Source organism: Xiphophorus hellerii, chromosome 19, assembly GCF_003331165.1.
Source record: "Xiphophorus hellerii strain 12219 chromosome 19, Xiphophorus_hellerii-4.1, whole genome shotgun sequence".
Taxonomy (NCBI): Eukaryota; Metazoa; Chordata; class Actinopteri; order Cyprinodontiformes; family Poeciliidae; genus Xiphophorus; species Xiphophorus hellerii.
This window is the reverse complement of record NC_045690.1, coordinates 16,691,917-16,707,906: the sequence shown is the minus strand read 5'-3', so window position 1 is coordinate 16,707,906 and position 15,990 is coordinate 16,691,917. Positions and strand designations below refer to the sequence as shown.

Below are 15,990 nucleotides of genomic sequence, written 5' to 3'. Positions count from 1 at the left end.
CTGACACCCATAAATATAACTGTGATAAACAAATAAAAGGCATCATGAAAACAAAGGAAGATAGTAGATAGGTCAGGTATAAATATGTGGAAATGTTTAAAACAGGGTAAGCATCTCACAGCGGTCTATGAAAGGAAAGATAACCACACATGACCCTCCAGAAAATATATGAAAGAAGCTGCTACAGGATTTGAAATGACTGTATTGGTCTTCATTCAAATCTGAACACACCATTCCCATGTCAAAACATAGTGCGTGCAGCGTCATGCTGTGGGGAAACTGTGCTTCAGCTGCATCAGGAAAGCTCTCCATCCATTTTGCCGCAAAGAGCGGGTAAATATTTCCATCTCCAGATGCACAAACCTTGTAAGAGAGGGTAGAAATCCACAACACACCTTTTAAAATTTGTATTTGTGGTTGTAATGTGACAAAAATCAAAAGTTAAAGAAGTGTGAATTCTTATGCGAGGCATTACACCACACAGAGGGAAACCATATGAGCATGTACTAGAGTAGGAATCAGGGTAGAAAACGAGCTCATGGGAGGAAGGAAAAAAAAAACATCTCCCCAAAGCTTTTGCCTTAATGGTGCAAAGCAGACATTCTCGTCAGCTGCTGTCAGAATAATCTGGGTAATTTTTTCCCTATGTTCTCCAAACATTAGTTTGCACATTAGGCTGACCCAGTTAATGTGCCTTTCCTGCTATGCTGAAACCCAGTTTCAGGCAGAGCTAGGCCGGGTTAGCCAGGTCGCGCCAAGGGCCTGTTCATGATTATGGACCAGAGGGACGAGGCCTCATATAGCACTCCGGCAAAGACGAAAGGCGAAAGGAGAAGATGTGAAAAGGGAAAGCTAGATTGAAGGGCAAGGGGTGATGGTGATGTAGTGGGAAGGCTGTACCGTACTGGCAGTGCTGTTACAGTCCACATTCTTTCATTGTTTTCAAGCCATAACAACAGGTCAAGAAGAAAGACAGAGACAGAAAGAAAGGAAGAGAGAGCGGAAGGGAGGAAGGAAAGAGGGATCTGAGGGAGCCGATCATTCTCTTTAATCACATTTTGGATGAGTGCCAGGTAGTCTGCAGCACTGAAGGCGAGACGGAGAGGGGCGAAAGAAGAGAGAAGTGTGAGGGAAGGGGAGAGAGTGGGAAAATGATGGAGGAACAAATGGAAAAAAGAGACGGAGAGAAGATGGAGAGAAGAAGAAGGGAGAAGAACCCCTAGAAACAACTTGAGGAGCACTGATGTTTTAGCAAGTGTGCACATTCGCCCATATGGGGGTGTGCATGTGTGTGTGTGAGTATGCATGGCGGCCGTTCCCGTAAATGCCCACGAATGCTGAATCTAGCAAGAATCTGGTGCTGGGACAGAGCCAGGCAGAGATCCATTTTAAAACTATGTGCATTAACTATAGTTTTCCCCATAGGTTAAGCACTCCACATGAATAATTTAGCCTCTTTTATGCTAATGGGATCATGAACGTATCCCCTCTGTACCATGTTTTCTGCCCCCTTCCCTTCTTCGAGGCAACTCCTCTCAGCTTTCAGTAGTTGCCCTGCCCCTTCCCAACAAACAATCAGACAGACAGACATACTGCACCCGTCAGAGAAGCAGCAGACACCTGACCAACATTCAGGCTTGCATGTGGAGAGAGGGCTAAAGTTGCACAAAATGTATGGAGAAGCACTGAAGCATTGTTATCCTCATTAGCAGAGTTTATCTTCAGCTTGTTTCCTGCTCACTCACTGCTGCTGAGTGAGATGTGACGGTTTATAAGTTTTGATGCACATCATGGCTGCACTCTGTTAAATGTTTATGTGCTCTCTGCCGCTGCTGCTGAGTTTTTACATGACTTCTTCTCTTACACTCACTGATTTCTTGTCTGAGCTTCTGCGTTTTCTGCTCCTAATGGAAGCTTATATAAACCATGTGTTTACCGTACTGTGAATCAGTATTTACCCCCTCACAGGTTCCGTCTGTGTTCACACTTAAAATAATTCAGATCATCAAATTTAACAAAGATAACCTGATCACACATAAAGGTTATTCATTAACAAGCTTACCTCCTCCACAATAAAATCATAATTTAAAAACAGATTTCTTTTTTTTTTTATTTGTGTGAAAATAAATTTGCTATTTGATCTGAAGCATTTAGGTGTTTTTTTTTTTCAGACTGTTCCACACATTCAGAACACATACACACCCTTGATGCTTCAGCGTTGTATTGTGGGGAGATTGGGCCACTGTGTAAAAAATTATCAGTGCTTCAACAGCTGGGAGAGAGAACCATGAAACAGCAGGCCGTGGGTCTGCTTTATTGTTTATCTGTTGTTTATGGGCTAGTGTTCAGCTTTAATTACTACACTAAATTAAACTCTAACAGGCACTTAAAGGGAGCCAACTAACACATGCACGTGTGTGCTTCTACACACAGACACAGACACACACACACAGATGCAAACAGACACAAACTGTATATTTTATATACACAGACACGCCTCACAGATCCTTCCAGAGCTGGAGTAAATGCCACTAAAATTCAACAAGACCGCTGTCTTGTGTTTTGCAGAGATTTTGAATGAATAATTGAGTCTTTTTTTTTCTTCCTCTACCAGCATTGCTCGAACATTTTAAGTACCAGGCAGAGCTGCTAAAAGCAAAGTTAAAGCCAAAGGTCCTGCAAATGCAGTATTCAACAAACCATGCTCACGCTGGGACACCAGGAGTCGTGTCCCCGCCAGCAATGACCCCTTCTAGTGAGCTAAACCACAAAGACCTCGCAGAGTGGGGCCCCTAGCCGGGGCTAAGGGGGTTCACCGCACTCCCCACATATACACACACGCAAATGTACCACAACACCATCAAGCGGAGCGCGCTCCCTTGGAGCCGAACACTCAAGCTTCTCCCTCCCATTTCTCTCCATCTCCGCCTCTCTCGGTCTCTCTGGGGAGCCTGTCTATCTGCACAGCGTGGGGATTGTTCAATTGCTGAGAAAATGTACAAAATGCTTTCTCCTCTCTTCTGTTGAGCCATTTCCATTTACAGTAGATTCTGGGAATGGTGCAGAAATCCCCTTTGCCAAGCACTCAAGATGTCATTGTGCATTTGGTATTCATGCATAACTAATAATTACAAGTGGGGACGGAAGCAGAGGCATGCAAACTCTTGGACTTAATCGTATGCACATGCAGGAACCAAGGTGGAGGCAATGCCTACCATGCTGAATCGGTGCTGTGGAGGATATATTGAGAGAGATTTGGACAAATTTGTTTGCATCCTTGGTAAATGTGTCAAAATTATAAAGAATGCATATCTGTCATGTTTTCGTAATACAATTTAAAATTAGATAAGAAAAACCTTTTTCTGAATCTACTCAATCATTAGGAAAATCCCCTGGGTATTAGACAATTGCTTTTCCTGAAATCAGAAATAACATTTATTTATTTTTTAAAATAGATCATAGTTTCTAAGAACTTTTGTAATCTATGACTTTGCTTCCATAGGGATGTGGGACAGAGACCCATTTCTTATTGCCACTGGGCAACGGGCTGGACGAGGACCCAAGTTTGTGATCTGGATGGTGAAGGAGGTAAAATGTCTTTATAACAATCAATAAATGCAATTTACATGCCAACTAGTTATTTTTTTTTAGGCATGTCAGAAAAAATGCCTTTTCTGTCCAGCTATTATGAATGTAATAATTTAGAGTTGTCTAATTGGAACCGTGTGCGTTAGTCAGATTCACTAAAGAACACAGGATGAATATGTGGGAAAGCACCTTATGCCCACTGTTAAGCATGATAGAGGATGCATGATCCTGTGGGCCTGCGAACAAATGGGATCAAGAACTCTGAAATACCAGCGCATTTAAGGCAGGAATCTGGTTGCCTTAACCAATAAACTCAATACTGCTGCTCCCTAACACTTTGAGTGATAGAAATATTCATTCATGCTTAGAAGCAAGTATTATCTTAAGGTGCACACATTCATCAAGTTCATTCAAGTCCTTGATGCTTCCAAATAAGATTGGAAGGGCGCCAAAGAGCTGTTAATCAAGGTGCATCTAGAGCCAGAGGCGTTTTGTGTGTTGCCTCCTGAAACATCGCCTCAGATTTATTTGTTCATCCAAAAATCTGAAAGTGAAAGGTCACAATAAGTCCCTAGGATCATTGTTCATGGCAGGAAAACTTTACAGGTTTTTTTTGGTTTTTTTACTCTTTCCTCTTCCTTCAGCGCAGCCCATCCACTCTTTCTTCAACCAACTGATCCACACTGTCACCCCTTTTAAGAGAGGCCAAGCTGTTAAAGACCCCATTACCGAAGTGAAGCGCACATTTCGCGATTTCTTGGTTGGACTCAAGAGTGCGGACTACAAATTTAATGCTGAGATGTATTGAGATTGGTGGCGAGTTCATGCGTGGAGTGGAGCAGAGTGAGGAGCGGGAGAGGAGGGGAAGGTGGGGAGGTTGGAGTGGGAAGGCTCTGTCAGAATGGAAGGGCCAGAGTCGAGAGTCAGCGAGCGCTTCAAGCGTTAACGTAATTGCAAGAATGTGAAAAATGAGGCGGCGGGGCTCCCGAGCGAAGCAAAAGGTCAGAGCATGCCTCACACAAAACAACTGGCTAGAGGACGGCCTCATTAGACCATTAAATCAGTTGCCCTTGGTCCCATTCCCTTTTTCTCTGTCTTTTATTTGCTGTGCCTACTTTTTCACCTTTTTTACTCTTTAACTTCTGTTGTGATTTTTTTCTGAATCTTTTACTCAGCTCTTAGCTGCATATGTAGGTTTTTATCAAGAAACATCCCAAGGTAGTGGATGCTGCATTTAGCATGATCTAGCCTTGATCTGTGTAGGCCCAGCACATGGGGCTGTACCGTAACTGTCTTTGGCCAGCATTGATCTGCTGTTACTGGATACGGTGGGGAAAGGAGTCGATAAGTGCTCTGTGGATTACAGGTCACTTGTACTTATGTGTGTAAGATAATCAATAGGCAGTGCATTTCTTTCTCAGAGTCCCTTCCACCCCCACCACCTTCCCCTTTTGGCTGTTCTTCCTCTAGAAAGCCACTTTCTCTTGCAAGGAGGCATCCGAAAACTTACTTTGTTTTGTATTGCGGTCACCTTTTGGACTCTTTTGTTCTCTGATTTTTATTTATAATTGTGTGCCCACGTTATACAGTATTCCTACCTATTTCACCAAGATAAAGCCACAAATTTAAATGGACTTTATTAGGACATTACGTGGTAGACCAATATAAAGTACTGCATGATTTACAAGTAGGAAAAGGATGCATGGTTCAAAATATATAGAGGAAAATAATAGAGATTTTACATATCTCTATTCTTTTATTAAGGCCTTAGCTATCACAGGCTTAATCATTTCCAACTAGAGTCTGAGATAAGAATTAGATCCAACTACTATTGACACATCCAACCACAGAGGCCATCTGTCCCCCAAGTATGTGGTCAGCAATGGTTCAAAAGCTGCAACAACAACTGTTTTGGCCTGATGACATACACACCACATAGAACAGAATAGGTCTATCAATATGTGTGAATGTTTATTGATGGAACTAATCCAAAAGTTTTCCCATGATGAAGGAGCTTGTAGAGGTAAACTGGAAGGTTTTTGCAGGTAAAATCATGGAACATCAGTTGGTTTGATGAAAGCCTTGACTTGCAGAGAAAGAACGTGAGAGAAAGAGAGCGAGAGAGAGGGAGATCCATAATAGCTTACACAATCTTTAAAAAAAGAAAAAAAGAGGGCACATTCCAAGCAACATGTCAGTGTAGTTGGTCTCGCCTCTAAACTTACCAAAAAGCCTATTGGTTTTCCAGTTTACATGTCAAAACTGGTATACACCGTGACAAAAATACCAACAGGGGGACAGCTGTGGCACATGCTATGTAATTAATTCAAATAGTCTTGTTTTGAAATGCATTATTAATGTTTGGCATGTCAAGTGGGAGATAACACTGAACACAAGACACTATGAGACATGATTATAAGCTTTTGTGTGGGCAAAGTTAATATGGTTCACATTCAAGCGGGAACTGGCAGAAATATACTATTAATCACCGGCTTTTATTTAGCTCTTTTAATAGCAAGATTTTGAAAAGCCTGTTCTTAGGTTGGTGCATTAAAGCGACTGTTACTCAGGTTTGTGCCTGAGCGGAACAGTGGATGAACATGTTTGCTTTCTGGTTTGACTGTGCTCAGATGAACAGAGGTGAAAAAATGCCAAGTGTGACAGGAAGCTCTGGTGCTTTTAGAACAAAATGTCCATTTGGTGCATGAGGCTTACTTATAACCTTTGCTCATATGCAACGCCTCACAAATGTATTAACACTCCTTGCAACATGAAGGTAGAAGCTGGTCAAAGCTGATGGGAAGGTGATTTTATTTAGTGGTATCAGAGTAAATGTAAACTGTAATCTAAAGGGGTTTAAATTCTTGCAAAGGCACTGCATGTGTGTTCATGTAAAAAAAAAAAAAAAATGTATAAAGCTGCAGTAAATATGGTCACCCTTGTCTGTATATCTGTATTGCCCATTTCTGTGCTGGCTCACCTTGCTCACTACTGTTGTCACCGCTCTGTGAAGCGTGTCCCCCGCTGGAGGGCCCCGGTGTGCCAGCTGAGTGTGTGGAGGTGGCGTCATCGTGGTCTCTCCAGGAAGCTGGGTTCTAAAGGGTTCAAAAAGAGAGAGAACGTAAGCGTGGGATTCAGGCATCCATCTGTGCATCCAACGGCATTCCCGATCCAAACCACGAACCACACGGCGAGAGAGATGGATAGGAAAAGAGGGAAGGGAAAAAAGGATAGAAATTAATTTTCTGAACATATAAAAAGGGACGTCTCTAAGGCGCGGTGAGGGTTCTTAGCATATTATTATTATCTTGGCAAGGTAAAGAGTCTCTATGGTTAGTTCAAAGCCAGCAGAAAATCAAAGAAGCTACCATAATCACAGATAAATAGAAAGAAAATGATGTTCTAATGCAGCTGGCTATAAGTCAAAGAGCTGTAATCAAAGTGTTTCATTAAGGCATGAGAGCAAAATGCAGCACTGCTAATGTGGCAGCTGACATTGAGAGCTGCAAGTAGAGCGCTTGTGAATAATCATGTAAACACATATGGCAGAACCCAGTGGAGTTCATTTATACCATAACCAATTGAGACTTCCGTGTCAAGAGAGAAATATAGAGGTAAAAAGTCCAAACACACCACAGCTGCCATTAATCATTACTACAGTCAGAAATGAAAATAAGATATGACAGTGATTCTCCTGCTAATCTGCCAAAAATGTGTTCACGCCCACACTGACATACACAAACGCCCACAGCAGCTTGCAGAAATACACTTAAGCTCACATGATAATGACATAATAAAAGCCGGAGTATGAACATGGATACGTGCACAATCACTTTTAGGTATACAGGGACTTCAAAGACGTGTCTGTAAACAAATATTCTTCCCTAATGCCCTTCCTCTTGCCTTTTTTATTTTCTCCCCCTTCTCTTCCTCTCTCTCCCAGTCTTTCCCACTGCCCTGTCAGTGCACACGGGGAAACAGGATTTTCTATTGTACAGGAAGGGCTTTATCAGTGCCACACGAAGGCAGGCTAGAGGTGGAATTTCCTCTGCCATTCAGGCAACCGCAGGACGGACTGTCGCGTCACACACAAGCGATGAAGCGCCGACCAGCTGATACAGCCTGGCTGCTCAATCAACCCTTGCTTGTCGTTCTCAATTTAATATGTCACCTGAGCACAATGACAACATGTTGGCTCTGATGTTATTGGTGGGGGGGTGGACTAGGTTGCTGGGGGGTGGGGAGGGTGAGAGAAGCAGACTCTTGAGCAAAACCCAAGCCAAACAAACACAGGCCTGTACCCAGGCTTCCCACAAACCTCAACCCACTTCTCAGTTCCCGCTATGGGCTTTTTCTTCTTCAAATACACAGACATTTACACAAAACCTAGGGGAAAAATGAATATGCAGAAGATCATTCCAGGAGAGTTTTACCATTTTGTCCAACTTGAGTCTTTCAGGGTCTTTAAATTCCTTTTCTCTCTTGTCCCACCACAGAGTCGTCCCCCTGTCCGCCTGCCTGCCCGCTGTTGTGCAGGAGTCAGAGTGAGCCGTACTGGAGCAGGACAGACAGGACAGGGCCAGGAGACTAACAGAGGTTTGAAAAGCTGGACTCCCCTGGGAACAGAGTCCTGATGTGCTGCTGCTTGTTCTGCCACGGAGGCGAGTCCAACCGCCGTTGCCTGTGAACGGGGCCCTTTTATCTGCTAAGTTTTTAGAGGGAAGGCGGGCTGTTTTCTCAAACAGCTTGGAGCTGAAAACAGCAGACAGAAACACACAAGACCCTTCAGACTCAGGGCTCCACTCGAGGCCTACTCAGCGTCAGCTGTTTGCCGGATGGCAATCAGATGAAGAGCTTTGAGAATTACTCAGAAGAGGGGTGAGAAGACAGGGCGAACAATAAACCATGCGTCGGTTTTAACCCTGAGGAGTGAGCCCAGAGTGTCCCTGTCTCTGCTCTGATTGTGATGCGTTCGCTCCCGGGGCCACTGATCAACACATGGCAGCCGGAGCGGTTGTTGAAGTATTCTTTTTTTTTTTTGTTGCTCTCAACACTGTGTATGCTAAATAAAATCACTAATGTGGGAAAAGCCCATCAATCCCCTTGTCTTTGTCAAATGCAACTCGAAAGCAAGGAAGAAAGAGTGGTGAAAATCCCCGGCTCCCTGAGTGCATTATGTATTTAAGCGGAGTTCGGCTCTGTGCTCTCAGGAAGAGCTGCTGTTGTGTTAATAGAAGAAAATGACTGGGTTGTACTTCCTCACAGTGATGGCGAGGCAGAGGACAGAGTTGAAGATCTACACTGGCTTACTTATTCCATCTGAGCCTCTCCAGCCACAGCATGGTTTTAATGCAACAGCCGAATCGATAGGACTTAATTTAGCTATCATTGCAGAGTAATGTGTCATTTTTAATGGTGCTGGCACTAAATTAAATTCAAAGACACCTCAGCTAATGGCATAAAAGGGAATGATATTTTGCTGTGATTTGCTACCCCATGGATTTAATGTGCCTGTATGCTGAGATATAGATGGAGATTTGTTAGCTTCCCTTTTAAAGACTAAAAAGAGGACTGCAGCACTTTCAGACCTAGTAATAATAATAATACAGAGGATACTAGATCACACACACCTTTTTTTATTTCAAGGGGTAGGTTGTCATTTTAAATTTAGTTAAATTAAGCATGTAGTTTAGAGTGGTCCTGGTGGCTAAAACTAATGGCTTACAGGTAAAGACCAAGGCTCACAAGAATTTCAACTGTCTTAGACAACTCCAATCTCAAAAACATTATAAGAAGTGTATGCAAACTCTGTTTTATGGCCCTTTAAATGTAATTTATTAATCAGCAGAAGGTTATTTATTGTTTGTTTTGATCAGGGGTCATAATCTTACAAGAGTCGACTGGTTTAAACAGGAATCAGAACCACAATCAAGGTGTAACATATAATCTTTGGAGAACAATATACAAATAAACTAAATTATGAATGATATTAAAGCATTTTATTGCTCATTATTCAAATAATTAATTTAAATACTTAACTACCCAGACAACTAAACTGGTATGCTAAAGTTTAAGTACATTACAAAGTGGTTTATTTGTGATTATGAAATTATGAAGCGAGAAAATGACAATCCTACAAATGGAATGCAGTTACAAATTGTAAGGAAGTGAAATCTGCTGGATCTAGTTTCAAATCATTGTAGACTTTGCATTGAGCAGTTTATGTTTTTTTTTTTTTTTACAAAGGAAATAAAGGTGGCAGGCAGGCAGTGAATTTCCAAAATGTTTCCTGTTTCAAACCCATACAGGTAAAAGAAGTTTTTCAGCTCAGAGTAATTGTTTCACATAAAAGTAAAGCAGTAAAAAAGTAAAAATCCAACAATTACCATTGTTAAATTAATGATAATTAGGTGATATTTTCATACATTGCTTTACTTTCATATTGGACTGTTACTCTGCCTGAAAACCCTTTAAATGTTTCATTCTCAAAATGTGTTTCACACAGGAAGAATCTTGGTGATACATCATCTCCGACCTCCATTTCCTGTGTAAATATTAATTGAGCTCTGTGTAAAAACCTGCCCAATGCAAATGTAATGTGGCTTAAAAGTTCATAAAACCTTGTTATGATAAACCACTCTGAAATCTAATGAAGACACCAAGAGACTTATCAACAATTTTCTGTCTCTCAAGACATTGACATTTTACACCAGAGGTTAGTATCCATATATTTATTTACATCCACAATACATACTACTTGTTTATGGGCACCAAATGATGGTATAAAGGGACAAAATGGCAACATGTGGGTACGAATTGACTTGGAGCCTCCGTCGCATGTCGGATTACTGTGCCTGCTGTGACGAAAGCGATCTATCCCAGAGCAGTGGCTGTGAAAACCAGATGGATTTTGGTGTAGGTTAGATAAAACCCGCTCTTTACCGTTTACCAGTACTGAACTATCCCTTCAATACCTGTAATTCAACCTCTGCCCATGATCTTGGGAGCAAAACAAGACCACAAATATCAAAACAAGCATGTTTTAACTTTCCACGTTACATGCGGTAACAAAAGCAACAGCCTCTCCTCCCCATGAATAATTTAGAGGGCCTCCGCGAACTGCAGCGGGTGCATCATCAGACAGCGCAAAACACAAACACACACAACCATTTTGTCACAAGCCCCGTGGGTCTGGTAAAGTTCAAACAAGTTGCAAGGAGAAAAATAAAAGAGATTGTGTCACCCAAATAATCTTCAACCTACACCAAAAAACAGAGGAAGCAGCAAATGCTTCCAGCCCATGTGACTATTCCCTGAAGCTGGGCATAATTAGGAGTCAAACATGGTTCACTCTATGCTCTTCACTAATTGTGTTAAAGAGCAGTGTTACTGGGAGGAGGAGGTGGGAGAAACGGAGGAGGAGGAGGAGAATCCTGGCTGGCAAGTACAGATACACGCACAGGCTAGTACACACACACAAATATACACAACAGGACTAGATAGAGTAAGATACAAAAGAAGCACGGTCTCTAGAGACAAGCTTTTGCTGGTCTTTGCAACTGGCGGCTGATAATACAAGTTGTAATTAATATAAAAGCAGGAGACAATATGGGAAGAGAGGCTGGCAGTGCAGCGGGGCCACAGGAGAGCAGGGAGAAGCTTGCTGCTGTCCCATGTTTCTCATTTACAAACACCTGCCTGGCACAATTTTACTGTCCCCCTCTGCACTCTGCCTACATCCCTAGGAATTTCAAATAAAATTGATTTAGCAGCATCATTGAATTTCACTTAAATTCCCTGGAAACCCGGAGAGGAGAGAGCAAAATGTCTTTGTGCTGTGTTGTTGGCGTATGTGAATGCTGAGAATGACAACCGCTGTGTGTGCTCTGCAGCAACATGGGTGTACATGAACAGAACAGCTAGCACACAGGGATGTAAATCATACAGAGGCTTGACGTCTCAAGATGCATATTAACATAAACAGAGAAAGAAACAAAATTGGCTTCCACATTTTTTTTTTACTTGCTTTTGTAGGGTTAGGTTCATAATTATGTGCAGCCACATTATAAAAGTATGAAGTACCTCTACAAGGTGCTTTACAGCACCCCGGTTAAAGAGTCCTTAATTTAGCAGCTAATAAATCACAACTGTATGTTATAAACAGACAGGAGGAATGAATTTATTCCTGACAACTTTCTTTTAACCGGAATGCAGGAGTCACAATATCCAAGCATATTTATCTTTAGAAAAAAAAAAAAAGATTTTGAAACGTGACTCATGAACTGGCATAAACATAAATGTAATTCCCAAATAAGAATAGACGTATAACTGTCAGAATAAAGCTGACATTTCCATTTCATTGCTTGTTTTTATTAGTTCCAGCAAATAAGTCTTAAACATAGATTTTTAACTCTATCATTAGCCGCATATCATGTCATTTAATCCAAGCTGATTCCAGAAGTATGATGATATTAAAATGCCGACTGTAAATGGTTTATTGCATTCATTTTCGCTGCAGAGAATAAGTGGAGTGTGGGAGATGCAACAGGTGAGAATGATTAGATATGGCTTACAAGAAGCATCTGCATCTGAACCGTGACCAAAAATGAAATTTAAGGCCACGAAATTAAGAAATCACTACACAAAGGGCTTAAGTAAACAACGCACTGAGCTTCAGGGCGCCACGATGTGCGGAAACAGACCAGACCGAAGCACCTATCTCCACTGAAAGGGCTCAAAATGAACTATTGCATTGGCTTTCTAACTTTACAGCTCAGCACCCCAAACCTGCACCGGGGAATCCAAACAGAAACGGTTTGTTTTCCTTTCTCCCATGCCTGCCATGCACTGCTGAGATAAGCTGCACTATAACTATGGGAACAAGTAAAACTCCCCGAGGAAAGCTCTACAAAACAAAACGCAGGGACCGGCAAATCACGCAGAATTTTTATGAAGCAAATTTTAAACTCTGCAGAAACTCATTCATTTCAGTCTACAATGTGCAAGTAAAAGGGAAAAAAGAGAGCTGCATGCTAATATGAAGACACAATGGCACCAGAAGACATAAAGACTAATTCATTAGAGCAGATAATACTCAGAGACTGTTAATTGTATTTGTCACCCTAATTGGATGTAGCACAGAGAAAGAAAAAAAAAGAAATTTTGTTCATTAATTATACAGACATGAAAGTGCACACACTGGCCATATACAGAATCTACACTGCTCTGTTTTTCTTTTTTCTTTTTCTTCTTATCAGTCTTTGTGTGTAATCCGGCATCTTTTTTTCTTCCCCTAAATGGGATGGAGTGGATATGAGGAGGGGCAATGAGTTGGGAAGCCCTGGGTGGGCTTACATATCTGAGATAGCCACAGCCGGGCGAGTAAGGGAAATCAACAGTGTCAGCAAGGCCTCATCCTGTTCTCACTATACTATAATCCAATCATCTGCAAGACAGTGCTGCATTCAAGTGTAAATAAAAGTGTGCTTATTATTCTCCACCGTCAGGTATAAGGAGGGGAGGCAGAAAGAGGGGAAGGAGACACACGGCAAAGAGCTTCATCATCTAGAGAAAAACCAACTTTCTTTTCCAAATGAGACGTAGCCTGGGGCTGTATATTAAAAATGCATATCAAAGCAAAGAGAGAGGGAAAAATGGACGTGAGAGATTCTAACTAAATAAATTAGCATATCTAACTATCAAACCAGCTTCCTCTCTTCAGTGAGACAAGGACATAAATTAATAATAAATCAGAGCGAGAGTGAATAAATAGAATGGGGGGGGAAATCGTAGGTTGTGGATGAGGCTTTATTTTATGATAGAAATGGCAACTATTGTGCTCATTCATATTGTGCAATATTTATCTCTAAAACAATAACTAATATAACATAATAAAATCAACACTGTTACAACTCAGGAAAGAGACTACTGCAAAACTATCAGTTTCTTTGAAATCACTACATGTAGGTGAATATTTCTATTTTATTCTATAAACTACTGATAACTTTTATCCCAATTTTCTCATTTCTAGTTTTCTAATAGAAACATTGTCACTGTGAGCATTTGCTTTCAGACAATGACAAAGTTGCAGCTTACAAAACTTTAAAAAAAAAGAAGAAAAGAAAATCCCTAGTTCATTTTCAATTTAACACAATACTGCTGTTTGACTTGGGAGGAGTTGGTAGTAAATATTTGATAGAATAACCATGAGTTTTAATTACAGCATGTCTCATGATCATCCCGTCAGTACCTCACTAGGGGAGATTTAGCATTGGAATTCACTGGACACCGATATTTCATACAGAAAAGTCTGATTTAATAAACAAATATATATATATATAAAGTGATCTCTGCAACCATGGAGGCAAACAAGGGGAAACACACACACACACACCCACACACACACACACACACCCTCTCTTCTGCTTTGGTGAAATTCAGCCCAGCAGTTAAGGTGCAATAAAAAGTTCAGTGGTGCCACAGAAGTGAAATAAATCCCTCAAACCTTAAATGCCTAATGAGGTGGTCAGTCCAAACGACTCCCAGATAAATAGCCTGTCATGCAGCCTGCTTTGTTTATTGCTGCTCTTTATTTGCTTTATTGACACATTTCATTTTCTAATTATCAAAAATATTCATCACGCGTGGAGCCATGCAGAGCTGGTGTCTGAGGATCCATCGGAAATTGGCTTGAGTATCCAACCATCTGCCATGAAACTAAACAGGCCAGTTTATCTAATCTCTGCAATATAAACAACAGCATGCCTCATTTCTGCACTTGTGTTTGAGGATCACAGTGTTGTAGTTTTTTCTTCTTCTTTCCTTTTCAGATTTTCCTCCGGGTTCTCAGCCCTAAATAAAGCTCACCTGGTTGCATACTTGCAGCGGCGCTACATAAGCGACAGGACAATTGCTATTGGGCCTATAGCCAGACTCAACAGATGCAGCGCACAGACTTTGCATAACACTTAAATCTGCTTTAATTCCTAATAGGCTTGGCCTTGCGCAGCACAGATATTTAACCAGCCACTTTGTTACTCAAGCAGATCATTTTTACTCCCACGAAAAAAAAAAGAAAAAAAACAAAAAACATTAGGTTTTATCACAGGCGAGCACCGATATCAGCTCAATCCTTCAGTGTCAGCCCAGTCCATACTGCGCAGGGCGAGTGGAAGCGGAGAGTGTGTGTTTATTACACCGAAAATGCGCGATTTAAACTGGAGGATCGATCTTCAAATTTAAAGCTACTGTACTTCAGGTGCATATAATTGAATTCAGCCTTATGCAGCCTGCGGCCATAAAGCAGCAGCAGCAGAGGAGAAAGCAACAGCAGAGCAAAAGAGAGGAAAAAAACGCACGGCAAATCAATACGAAACAATTAAACACATTAACATCAACAGCAATAGGAGGATCCTCCAGACGGATCATCATACGCCTTGTGAACTTGACATTGATGGTAAGCCTTTAGCTCTCAGATGTCTCTCAGTAGGTTCCCACTTTCTCCACCTCTGCTCCAAAAATCCACAGATTTGCGCGCACAGCCCCCCAAATATAAAGCTCTTCTTTCTTTTTTAAATATTGACCTAAAGCTGAAGCTTACAGCGCTGATACCCTGCTTTAGCTTTAAACCTGCGCAACTAATAATTGCCCTCTTCTCCCCCTCCTTTCCTTTCTGCGTGCGTTACTCCATAAATGCGCGTTTTTCTACGCACCCACTCAAACCTCCAGCAACACAAGCGCACAGGGACGCATCATGCACACATGACTGCTCCTAATCAAAAGACTAAAACAATAACTCAGTCTATTGTATCACATGTAGCTTTTGACCTCACAACATCGATTTTTTCCCCCTCTCTTTTACTTGCAGAACAGAGCGCGCTTTATTTACAGACAGGGGTCACACAACTGCAGCGCCAAAGAGGCTGCTTTTATGAACCATATCAGTCAAGTTTGTTTTTTTTAGCAAAAAATAATAATTTGTCATAATGCATTCAAAGTAATACTCTCAGTCAACAGCAGAGACGTCACATAAAACGCAGAAAAAGTTGGATTACTTACGTGATCTGCGAGATTAGTCGACGATCCCGAAAGTTCTTCGTGATCTGACTTCGAGCTGCCATCCCGCTCATCAATCACTAGATCTATTGGCATTTTTCCTTTCAAACAGCTGATGTACCGGTGGCAAAAATTGTCGCACAGCTCATGCACCTATAGGGTAATAAAAACAAAATATAAGAAAGAGATGGAAAAACAAATAACACAACATGATTCAGGGTGGAGATGGAAAAGCAGTCAGTCCAAGAATAACTCAAATTAAGGTGCATTATCGGCGGCGAGGAAACAATAGTCAAATTGTTGCCGCGGTTATTATTATTCTCCCGAGACCCGAGCAACAAGTTGAAC

At 41.5% G+C, this 15,990-nt stretch overlaps 1 protein-coding gene across 8 annotated transcripts in view; it reads right to left on the bottom strand.

Annotated features, from left to right (window-relative positions):
- meis2a (Meis homeobox 2a) overlaps positions 1 to 15,990 on the bottom strand; it is a 93,125-nt gene that overhangs the window by 73,089 nt on the left and 4,046 nt on the right. For all 8 annotated transcript variants that reach the window (XM_032546700.1, XM_032546696.1, XM_032546697.1 and 5 more), the window contains exons 6-7: positions 15,646 to 15,795; positions 6,569 to 6,683 (exon numbers count right to left, since the gene is read on the bottom strand). In XM_032546700.1, the coding sequence (XP_032402591.1) occupies positions 6,569 to 6,683; positions 15,646 to 15,795 (265 nt within the window). The remainder of the gene's footprint in view (positions 1 to 6,568; positions 6,684 to 15,645; positions 15,796 to 15,990) is intronic.